General features: G+C 44.0%; 1 protein-coding gene across 1 annotated transcript in view; it reads right to left on the reverse strand.

Annotated features, from left to right (window-relative positions):
- Positions 1-10966, reverse strand: part of kirrel3a (kirre like nephrin family adhesion molecule 3a) — a 197487-nt gene extending 186521 nt beyond the window's left edge. Inside the window, exon 1 of the mRNA XM_052117515.1 lies at positions 10645-10966. Within this exon, the coding sequence (XP_051973475.1) occupies positions 10645-10717 (73 nt within the window). The 5' untranslated portion in view covers positions 10718-10966. The remainder of the gene's footprint in view (positions 1-10644) is intronic.
- Positions 10967-12786: the final 1820 nt, after the last annotated feature.

Raw genomic sequence — 12786 nt, forward strand, 5'->3', positions numbered from 1 at the left:
TCTTGTGTTCTGAAATTGGTCACTCTGAAGTGCAGTGTCAGCCTTTTATCAGAAAAGTGACCACATAGCAATACGAGGGTTTAGAAGGTAAAGACATGCCAGCCTGTGAAGGACGCATTTTTACGAATGAAAAACATACACAGAATTATCTGAAGGGAAGAGGACAATAACCCCGCCCTCAACTGCTGTTTTTCAGTCAGAAGATTGATTTGCATTTAAATAAGCCAGGCTTATGCTCGTATTGCAGCACTCATCTGCGCTGCAGTAAACAGGCTCTTTTTATAATGCCACCAGACACAGGGCTTCGGGGGAGACAGATCTGCCAATCTATGTGTGCGATTGTCCACGGCCAAAAAGTTCCCGCAGACACCGAAGCCCTTATCAGATCAGTCGTTCAATTCTTCAAAGTGTTTCACGTCCGACAACATAAAAATCCATCTTCTGCACTCCATCCCATGTGAAATTTACCAGGCCCGCATATGTCTATCTCTCAGAGTCTGTCAGGAAGTACAACCTAACAACTGTTTGAAATGCAGAGCAAATATGTGGCGGCGTCACATTGATTCATAGCTGCAATATAGTGAAAGAATAAAATGATGCTGATGTTTTTTCAAACTACCCCCTTCAGCAAATGAGAGCACGAAATAAATGATCAAATGATTGATTGCACAGATAAGAGAAAAAATAAGCTCATATATACACAGATGAACTGCCACCCACACACACAACAGGGACCTTCTCTCACACACACACACACACACACACAGGATTGCTCATATACAAACATGTCAAGAAATAACTTTGTTATTACCTGCTTAGATTATATTAGGCCTGTCAATGATTCAGTGTGGGTGACAGAAGGAAACTTTGGTGGAAGGTGTTAAGTGACATTTAAGAACCTGATGGCCTTCAAGCTTTGATGTGATCTAATTAACCCGGATACAGAAGTAGTAGAGCAGTACTTCCTTTATAATCCATACCTTTAGTCTTGTTATGAGGCTACGGGATGTACGCAAGGTAGAATCACAAATGAAACTGAAAAATGTATTTTCTATGGCCAGTGAGAAATAGCATTTACTGTTTTTTTCTTTTGTTTTATAATGGTTGCCCATGTATCCTGGTCGTAGCTAGCTCTATCTATCTCTGCTGTCTTTCTAAACTGTGATTTTCTCATCACTTATTTATAGACTAATCTGTCTCTGTCTGCCTCCAATCAAATTACATAAAAACAAATAGAGGAGAGAGCATATGGAGGCTGACCCCATCCGCAACGGTCCGAGACGAAGTCAGGAACGCACTCAACCTCATTCCCGATCTGACCCGGCGCGAGTCGAGACAATCCTCTCAGCCGGACAGCAAGAAGGATGAGACCAGCTGGGAGAAAATTGGTGTTTACCTGGCTGCTTCACAGAGTAGATTACACTTAAATATCACATTTTAGGCCAAGCAAAAACCAGCTCTCTTCAAGACCAAGAGCTTAAATGAGGCTTTGAGGCAGTGGAGAGTTCAAAGATGTGTGAAATAAAAGAACGAGGTGGGGGGAAATTTAAGCTTCTCTGAACAGAGAGAGATATAAAGCACTGCATCTCAAATGCCTAGGCAAGCTATCCTTGAAAGAACAACTGAACTCCACAAGTCTGCTTCATGAACATCGGTATTTTCTGAATCTTCAACATGAGGTGAAAAACCACAAGGACTTTAGAGATAATCTTATCATTCCTGGTTTTACTTTTGTAAAGTAATACTTAAGTAAGTGATGCACCTCTTGATCATTCACTGGTATCAACTGATATTTACTTCCTGTGACTCGATCGGTGGTTTCATAATTTGGCCGATCACATAAACCAATCTCATTGGTCGCAAAGGCAGCGGTGCACCTTTAAACCTTCATCATCTTTATTGTGTCATCATGGGTGTTAGGAAATATTGGCCGAATGTTGTGAGACAACAAATTTGATTTGGCAGTTAAAGAAATATTCCACAAAAATACATTTTGACTCCTCTCCTTTCAACTTTCTAGTGCCACCTAGCAGTCTGCGCATGCATCAAGGAGTAGGAAGTGTAATTGAGCTTTAGATCATATGAAAGTGTTAATTTTTACACTCTTTTTTTTTAAATGTCAAGATTTAAAGACGTATTAAATTGTGTTTGTTGTCAGTTTAGGATACTGCATTGCATGTAGATTGTTTTTTACAGAAACAGCATATTCCCAACACAAGTTAAGCAACACAAGTATGACTAGCGTATCGCATAGCTTAATTCAAGTTAAATGGTTCATTCGCTTCATTGTCTGTGTAGATGTATGTTTTAATATTACATATATGTTGTTGACATAGTGATAAATCTCATGTATAAAAAGGATGCTTTTGAGTGAGGTAATTAACCTGTTCTAAAGCAGTTCATTTGGCTGGGGATTAGCATTCAACTCATGCAGATTAAATTTGGAAATCCCCAACATACTGGATTATTAGATTAGATTAATCCATATCTAATATCTTTTTCTATAAACAGATGTTTCTCTAGATGGTTCTTCTTCTGTTTATATCTTGTACTGTTAATATCTTGCAGTATACATTTTTTCTTGTTATATATACGTCAACACTATGCTTTAATTTTTTTCGTCTCATATTTGTTATCATTGACAAAATCAAAAATCTCTTCCTCAATGAACATATTTGTCAGTGACTTCATTGATGAGATTAACTCTGTTGTGCCTAGAGACTGCAATGGCAATATGTACAGTGAAAAAGGAGTTATATGTTGGTCTGTTCTCACCCACAATCAATTAGTTAACTTTAGAAGAATTTATTAATTAAACCACTGGAGTCATATGGATTACTTTTATGCTGCCTTTATGCCTTTTGAAACTTTGGTCACCATTCACTTGCATTGAATAGACCTACAGAGCAGAGATATTCTTCTAAAAATCTTAAATTGTGTTCAGCAGAAGAAAGAAAGTGATACATATCTGGGATGGCATGAGGATGAGTAAATGAAGAGAGAATAAAATTTTTTGGGTGAACAATTCCTTTAAATGAAAGAGGGACTAAATGAATAAAAGGCCCTTTCCCACCTACAGTCTCTGTACTTTTCCCATAGTAAATATCTAGATAAGAACTCTTATGAAGAGTGGCACAGCCGATGAGACGATATGTACAAATGTACCCCCGTAGTGACGTCATCTATTATCGACCATTTTTCTTCTGATGTTGTTGGCACGTGTGATTCAATAGCAACAACAACATCAATAACACTGACAGTGTCACGCTTGAGCAGCGAGGCAGACGAGGAGATGCGGATCTAAACGCAGTTACACTTTATTAAATAAACAAGCAAGAAAAAACACAAAGGAAAACCCTCAATGGGGAAATAAACATAAAACTAGAAAACACAGGCAGGGAACACACACACCAGGCTAACAACATTCAACGAACGACAAGGAGTGAACAAAAAGCAGGGCTTAAATACACAGTGAGTGATGACAGAATGAGACACAGGTGAAAACAATGAACAAAATGGCAGTGATGATGGCAGGTGGATTCTGGGAAGTGTAGTTCTAAACAATGACAAGTGAGACAGTGGAGCTAAACAAGGGACAAAACTATGGAATGCAAAGGTGACAAAAATGGCAGACAGAGGGCAACAGTGAAACAAGACAAGGAATTCCTAACATAGCCCCCCCTCAAGGATCGGATTCCAGACGATCAACAAAACAAAACAAAAAAATGTCCATTGACTGGGGGGGGAGCTTGTGGTGGGCAGACAGACCAAGGGGGCAACGACGGGCAGACAGGCAGTCCAGGGGGCAACGAAGGGTAGACAGGAAGTCCAAGGGGGCACAAAGGGCAGACAGACAGTCCAGGGGGCAACGAGGGGCAGACAGACAGTCCAGGGGGCACAAAAAGCAGGCAGGAAGTCCAAGGGGGCACAGATGGCAGGCAGGAAGTCCAAGGGGGCACAAAGGGCAAGGACAAGTTCAGGTGGTCAGGGAGCTGGCCACCGGGCAAGGACAGGTTTGGGGAACCTGGGAGGAGGCCACTGGACAGGGACTGGGTCAGGGGGCCTGGGCAGAGGCCACAGGACAGGGACCGGGTCAGGAGGCCTGGGAGGAGGCCACAGGACAGGGACTGGGTCAGGAGGCCTGGGAGGAGGCCACTGGACAGGGACTGGGTCAGGGGGCCTGGGCGGAGGCCACAGGACAGGGACCGGGTCAGGAGGCCTGGGAGGAGGCCACAGGACAGGGACAGGAGGCCTGGGAGGAGGCCACAGGACAGGGACTGGGTCAGGAGGCCTGGGAGGAGGCCACAGGACAGGGACCGGGTCAGGAGGCCTGGGGGAAGGCCACAGGATGGGAACAGGGTCAGGAGGCCTGGGAGGAGGCCACAGGACAGGGACAGGGTCAGGAGGCCTGGGAGGAGGCCACAGGACGGGAACAGGGTCAGAAGGTCTGGGAGGAGGCCACAGGTCAGGGACAGGGTCAGGACCCCTGGAAGGAGGCCCTAAAGGCGGTGACCTGCAAGGCTCTGGCGGCGGAGCCACAGGAGGCTCGGGAGGCGGAGCCATAGGAGGCTCGGGAGGCGGAGCCATAGGAGGCGTAGGAAGCTCTGGAGGCGGAGCCGTAGGAGGCTCTGGAGGCGGAGCCGAGGGAGGCTCAGCTGAGGGAGGCTCTGGAGGCTCAGAGGCCTCAGGGGGCGGAGCTGAGGGAGGAGGAACCATGGAAGGCTTGGGAGGCTCAGCTGAGGGAGGCTCTGGAGGCGGAGCCGCAGGAGGCTCTGGAGGCTCAGCTGAGGGAGGCTCGGGAGGCTCAGCTGAGGGAGGCTCGGGAGGCTCAGAGGCCTCAGGGAGCGGAGCCGTGGGAGGCTCAGGAGGCAGAGCCGAGGGAGGAGGAACCATGGAAAGCTCGGGAGGCCCAGGGGACAGAGCCGTGGGAGGCTCAGGAGGCGGAGCAGAGGGAGGCTCAGGAGGCGGAGCAGAGGGAGGCTCAGGAGGCGGAGCCCTGGGAGGCTCGAGAGGAGGAGCCCTGGCAGACTCGAGAGACTTGAGAGATGGAGCCCTGGGAGGCGGAGCCCTAGGAGGCTTGGGAGGAGGATCCCTGGGTGGCTCGGGAGACTTGAGAGGCGGAGCCCTGGAAGGCTCAAGAGGAGCCCTGGAAGACTCGAGAGGCGGAGCCTTGGGAGGCTTGAGAGGCGGAGCCCTGGGAGGCTTGAGAGGCGGAGCCCTGGGAGGCTCGAGAGGCGGAGCCCTGGGAGGCTCGAGGGGCGCAGGCTCTAGGACGGGCATGACCATTGGTGCTGGCTTTTGGTCAGTCCTGGCTATTGGCGTTGGCCCGGGAACGGTTGAGGCTACAGGCGCTGGCTCAGGGACGGTCGAGGCTACAGGCACTGGCTCACTGACCTCTGAGGCGACAGGCACTGGCTGGGTGACCGTGGTATGCGCTGGCTAGGGTTCGCTGACCGTGGCTGACGAGGGCTCTGGCTCGCTGACCGGGGCAGGCGAGGGCTCTGGCTCGCTGGCCGTGGCAGGCGCGGGCTCTGGCTCGCTGGCCGTGGCAGGCGCGGGCTCTGGCTCGCTGGCCGTGGCAGGCGCGGGCTCTGGCTCGCTGGCCGTGGCAGGCGCGGGCTCTGGCTCGCTGGCCGAGGCAGGCGCGGGCTCTGGCTCGCTGGCCGTGGCAGGCGCGGGCTCTGGCTCGCTGGCCGTGGCAGGCGTGGGCTCTGGCTCGCTGGCGGAAACCGGGATCGAGAGAGGTGGTGAGTACTCCCAAGACTAGATCCACATATTCCCTCCACGTGAGGTCTCCGGAGTTCGGCAATCCCCTCAGCTGGTACGTTGGTAGCTCGAGCTGGTAGATGGTTTTCAGGGATGTGTCGTCGAAGCCGGTGTGGATGGCAACAGCGGAAAAGAAGTGGGAGTACTCGCGGATGGTCAACTCCGCCTGGGTCAGTTCCATCAGGTAAGCTGCTAGATCCATATTGGGTCGTTCGTTCTGTCACGCTTGAGCAGCAAGGCAGATGAGGAGATGCGGATCTAAACGCAGTTACACTTTATTAAATAAACAAGCAAGAAAGAAAAAACACAAAGGAAAACCCTCAATGGGGAAATAAACATAAAACTAGAAAACACAGGCAGGGAACACACACACCAGGCTAACAACATTCAACGAACGACAAGGAGTGAACAAAAAGCAGGGCTTAAATACACAGTGAGTGATGACAGAATGAGACACAGGTGAAAACAATGAACAAAATGGCAGCGATGATGGCAGGTGGATTCTGGGAAGTGTAGTTCTAAACAATGACAAGTGAGACAGTGGAGCTAAACAAGGGACAAAACTATGGAATGCAAAGTTGACAAAAATGGCAGACAGAGGGCAACAGTGAAACAAGACAAGGAATTCCTAACAGACAGAGGACGCCAGGGTTCAGAGCTACACTTTTGCTAGGGCTGTTTTATCCAAATTTTGGCTGTATCCAAAAACATAGGCAGCAGTCTTATTGCCTAATAAGTTAATGGTTTAAACAACAGAGTTTCTGGATGAATGGAACTCCTATGGAAACTACCTCCTAATACAGCCTCCAAAGGTTAAATGTTAAAAATGCACTATAAAAATACAGTATTTATCAACAAAACAATTTACAATAAAGGACTTTATATCTCAACATAAATTATTGTATTGAAATACTCACTCACTTACATAAAAAATACATCTTATGCAAATTAACCTCGGAGTAACAGGCAAAAAAATACCTCATTTAAACTAGAATTTGTATATTCAATTACCCACTCTCGATAAACATCTGATTATTTATATCCATTATCCCAGGAAAACAATATATGTAGGAATCCAGAAATCACTTTATTTTCTGTATAGTCACAGAGTACAATGTGATGAAAACTCAAAGCATGTCTAGCGATGAAGCCACACACACACACACACACACACATATATGTGAAACTAATCAAAAATGTCACTTTAACTTATTTTACACATATGGATTATCAGTTTGACACCTCAGTTTGACACTAACTCTGCATCTGAAATCTAATACTGTCAGTGGGTACTGTATTTGATGAAGGACGCACTTCCCGAATATAACAATGAAAATAATCTAATCTGGTTTTGTTAAACAAGCACCATTTAAGCACGAGGAACAATTTTCTTTGAATATATATCACCAAAGTCTTTTAGCAAGTCAATCCAATCAGATGCCATCTTTGGAATGCTCTCGGGCAGGCTAGGCAGCTATTTTTTTGGTAATCAAGTGGCATACAAGTGCAGCTCCTATCTACTTGAACGGGGAAAGACCAAAATTTCCAAAATGGTTGGTCAAGATTATGATCAATGAACATTTTTCAAATCATCAGTAAAATCGGACAACATTGGTATCATAAATTGTGCTTCTTTACCTCAGATTACGCTAAACAAACAATTTTCCTGGCTTGTCTGTGCATGCACATTATTCAGTTGATTGGCAGGTAATGTTTGTATCTAAAAGGCGATTAGCTCTGTAATGTTGGACTTCCTTTTCTACATCCGCAATTTCTCCAATTTATTTTAATAGAAGAGGCCAGTCTCTGCTAAATAGTCTCTGATGTGATTTACAGTTGAGAAAAGCCGTCCAACTCGCAGTTCCCCACCATTCTTTTAAATCAGGCATTTTGAACTCGATTTTTGAGTTTCCAATGTATTATGGGATCGTAAAATGTTCACTCAATCTGCACTTCAGAATATCACTGAAAAAAGTAGGTCATCCCGCTGTCGTCCGATAGAGGGTGGAGGAGTGGCCGAGGAACGTATCGGAGAACTGGCCAGTAAGAGTTTTTTTTTTTTCATCTCTCTCTCTCACTGTCGCTCTGCGTTGGCCTTTTCCCTCTCTTTTAAATTTTAATGTTTTTTTGGAGGGTACTACACTGTTACAGGAAGTACCCCCCATTTTAATTATTTCTGTTTCCCTCCCCTTGTCCCCTCCCTCATCCAGGTAGATGGGGATGACCTGCCGGCAGACTAGGCTTAAAGCACGCCCTCCCCCAGGGAAAGGGGGAGGGCATGCTTTATATATATTAAACTATTATTTATATTGACAAGCCGGTTCTAAATCGATCACTTTACACTATGGTACTTTAACAGGATATTTTATTTAACAGTGACAGTGAGCAGCAAGCTTACACATCGCCAGTTTTAACAGAGCTCCTGATAAATGGTTAAATGACCAGTATCAGGATTGGTATCAGCCAATCATATGACAATATAATCGGTATATGATTTATCAACTATAAAATCCTAATCAGAGCATCCCTTACTTACATATGTGTGAAAAAAGCATAACGTCTTTAATTAACACAAAGAAAAACACTGGTTTCCAGCATTATCATAACGCTACAGCTTTTCTCGAAACTGTTTTGCCAACATAAATGTACATAATACAATCCAAGTCGCTAAAAGACATCTGCACAAAGGCAAAGCTTGCTTGTAAAACAACATCTGAGATGCGTCCACAGTACACGTTTTATGAAAGACAAGCTCTGATTGCAATATAATTGTTAGCAAGCGTTGACAGCATCTTGTATGGCAGAGAGTGGGCTGCACAAAACCATGCAGGGCTACAATGCCCCCATGGCTGCAAACCACAGCTGACAATGCTAATGGTGTTTATGACACTTAAAGAGGAAACATGATGCCTCTGCAGCAATCAGGATGTTGTGGAGTGAGGAGAGGGGCGGGGGGAGTCTAATAAATTCAATATTAGTTCAGTTCAACACAGCGGCTCTGAGATTATTGAAATGTGTGATGTGTGAAGAACAAAGCGAGAGTCCACAGGAGGCATTGCTGATATTAAATCTCGGTGATTCATTCAAAGTGACATTTTAAAAGAAGTGCTTGTTTCTGAACTTGCTACGATGACCAGTCTTTGAGCCAGTCTGCCAGAGGGTCCCTTTTACGGGGTCCTTGGCTGCTCCTTGTTCGGTGAGAGCTATAAGTGGAGTCAGGGCCAAGCGCAAATGAGATTGTCCCCGTCGCTGCAGGGGAAAGATCTTCCGCTCACCCTCACTGCTGGGGAGGCAGCAGGGCTGCAACGCAGATAAAGGGATAAAATTAAGGGTGTCAGATCGCATCGACTTTTCCTCTCCTTCTGTTTCCCTGGACACAGCACTCTGATTTAACTGTCAGGAGATGCTAAATAAACCCAGCGTTCATTTGGAACACAAGAGTTGGCACTGGTTAACAAAGTGAAACAAACATAGACAGTTCCGTTGTGCTCACCTGACAGCATCTCATCTCACCAGAACACGCCTGTCAGAGAAACGAGTATATACTCGGATCAATCTCTCATGTTGCTGACTGAGAGGAGTTGATTATCAATTTAACGTATAGTTTTGTAAACTGTCTATTAAATATTTCTCGGTTTACAGCTGAGGTGAGAGGCTGCAAAGCAACAAACTTTAAGCATGGATGAGAACAGGAGGGGGGCTGCAGTATATCATCAGTGTGTAAACTCGGAAGTTCGGAGCCACTGAAGTGCAACAATGTGTGCATATGGCGTAAACACAACTCTGCAGCAAAAATCCTGTCAGTGTTTCCTCTCGGGTCATAAAAAATGATTTTCAGAGTGATGGCAAAGCACTTCCTCTCAAGACTCATGCGAAGTAGGTAAAGAAAAAAGAACAGAGCCCCGCAAGGCTTAACATCTCGGCACACAGACTCATAAAAAGCAGTAATAAAGCAGAAAGCCTCTTGAGATTTGATGTTCATTCACTCAAGTGTGCATGCGGGAGTAATACCAGAGGCTTTATTGCAAGATTCCGATTCAAATGAGGAGTTTGGCCTATGCTGGACCTTAAATGATAGCGTTTAGGGCTTCGTCTTCAGGTTATTTCAGGCTCACACAATCAAATAACACAGAATCTCAAATGATGGGTTCTGGGAAGGTTCAGAAGTGGCAGTGCTTTAAAAGAAATCTCTAGGCTATACAAGAGATATTTCTATACACCTGAAAAGCTTAGGTCACCAAAGAAGATTGAACAATGGGTCCTTACCTCATTGAAACTCCTAAAACAGCCACAAAGACACACATATAGCATCACCTTTCCTTTGATTTTCTGGCAGATAACAGGTGTAGAAGGATAAAGGGATGGGGTGAATGAGTGATTGGAAAAATGGAGGTATACCAAAGGCATCTCCCCAAAATTGGGGATTAAAATAGAAAGTTATGCTACTATAATTTAAGTAGGCTATAAATAGAAGTTGCCAATGCAAAGTGAAGACTGCACTAAAAAGAGCAATTATCATACAGTTCTGTGTGTGCACACAAAGGTGCTATAAAACAACAGTTTACTCTTGTAAGATGCACCAGTGTGTGTTTGAGTGTCGTTTAGAAGTATTGACATCCATGTCATGTTCATATTAGTAGCACAGTACAGTACAAATCTGGCACAAGCGATGGGAACGACGACCCTCCACATCCACACAGAAATAGCGTATTTTCCTAATCCATAGGATAGAAAGCATTATCATTCATAAATAAACACGTTATAATAAAATCAACCCGGACAAGTTATGTGTGCAGGCAATCTGCGCACTTTTCCCTCCGTCTAAAGTGGCTGACAGGTGAATTTGCATGCATAGTGTCAGTGGACAAACTCTCTTACCGAACCCGAGCAGCCCACAGATCAGCAGCAGCAGTCCGGGTGGCATCGTTGGAGTCGGTGGGAATACCCTCATAGATGTGCAGGCAATGATGCGCACTCACTGCGGTCCTTTTAAAGTTAGGAGCGCTGATTTCTTCTATAGTCTCTTTCTAGGCAATGTTTCGCGTTCCTTTTCTTACAGCCTTTCGTCTTGCTTTAATATATATCAGTCTTGTATGCAGCTCTGCGCAGAGCTTCTCGTCTACAGTGTCTCGCCCCCAGTCTGCGTTCTTTCACTCAGAGCGCATCAGTGTCAGGCTCACCCACTGCGAGCTCCATACTCTCTCACTCTCTCCTTCGCTAACTGGCGGATGAGGCAGCCGAGGAGAGGAGAGCGCTGAAAGGCTTTGCTCCTCCTTCTCCCTCCCCCCGCTGTGGCACTGTTCTCGGACAGTCTGACACAACTATACGTGCATAGTCTGAATGAACGAATTCATTTATATCACAATTCTCAGTTTAAGAAAGGATCACGAATGGTTTGTGGACAGAAATGAAACTGAAGTCGTCAACACGCTGAAGGAAATTAAAGCGTCCTCTGGGGTTCGTGTTTGTGGTTTCAATGTCTACCACAGAATCATTAGCGGACTAGTTTGCAGATCTCACTCACAGGAAAACAAAAAGCTAATTTAAAATAAAACTAGTTCCGTTAAAATATAATCTAACTAGATATCCAAACATGAATAGATGACGTACCATCGCAACTTCTGGTTGTGTTTGCCGCTTAATCTGTTAACGACCGTTACAATTTAAATGGTCCTCGTGAGGCTTGTATTAGACTTAATGGTTTTTCAAAAAAAGAGATAAAAAAGAAAACTAATTAGTTGGGTTAAAAATAACCTAATGTAGCCAACTATTACTAGATATAAGCGTGCCAACTTTGGCTCATGTAAGGATTTTCTTTCAGTTGCTTTACAGTCTAAAAAGAAGACTTTTTTTAGACATGCTGTGGTTTAAAAAATAAGGTAAACCCTAACAAGTTGGGTTAAAAATAACCTAATATAGTAATCCAACTATGGATAGATAAAGAGGTTTGCCATTTTTCGACCATATTAGGAAGCTTCTGTCAGTTACGACAGTTAAAATATAAAGTGTTATCTTGAGACTTGTAATAGACTTACTGGCTGTTCAGAATAAGAAAAACTTAGCTAGCTGCATGGGTTAAAAGATTATCTAACGTAGTAATCTACCTATGGATAGATAAAGAAGCTTGCTATCTTTGGGTCACATTAGGCAGCCTCTGTCAATTACAACCGTTAAAATGTAAATTTTGTTCCCTTGAGACTTGTAGGCTTAGCCACTACCTGTTCAAAATAAGAAAAAAAAAAAGCATTACTAGTTAGGCTAAAAATAAACTTACATAGTAAACTATGGCTAGATAAAGCAATTTGCCATCTTTTGTTCATCATCTTATTTCCGTTATGACCATTTAAATAATCTTTTTTATTTTATGACGTATTTAACTTACTGGCTGTTCAGAATAAGAAAAACCTAACTAGTTTGGTTAAAAATAACCTAACGTAGTAAGCCAACTATAAAAAGATACCAGCTTGCCAACTTTCTCATTTAAAATGTAAACTGTTATCTTGAGACTAGTATTAGACTTATTGGCTGTTCAAAATAAGAAAAAACTAGTTGGGATAAAAATAGCCTGATATATTAGGCCAACTATGATTAGATATCAGCTTGCCAACTTTGGGTCATTATTCAGCTTCTGTCAGTTACAACCATTACAATTAAACATGTCCTTGTGAAACGTATATTTTAACATGCTGATATGAAAACCCTAAATAGTTGGGTTAAAATATAACATAGTAAGTAACTAAATTATGGAAAGATAGCGCAACTCGCTAACTAAGTATGAACTTTGTGTCATACTATGCAGCTTCTGTCATTTACGACCATTACAATTTAATTGTGCTCTTGATACTTGTATTAGACTTGCTGGCCATTCAAAACAAGAAACAAAGTAACTGAAATAAAAAGTAAAAAAGAACCTTACCAGTAGGCCTAGCCTAAGCATGATACATAAAGCACCTTCCCAACTTCAGAACTAACTATCTGTCAGCTTTGAAAAAAGTGCAGACTAGGGAAAATATTTTTTTT

Source organism: Xyrauchen texanus, chromosome 44 (assembly GCF_025860055.1).
Source record: "Xyrauchen texanus isolate HMW12.3.18 chromosome 44, RBS_HiC_50CHRs, whole genome shotgun sequence".
Lineage (NCBI taxonomy): Eukaryota > Metazoa > Chordata > Actinopteri > Cypriniformes > Catostomidae > Xyrauchen > Xyrauchen texanus.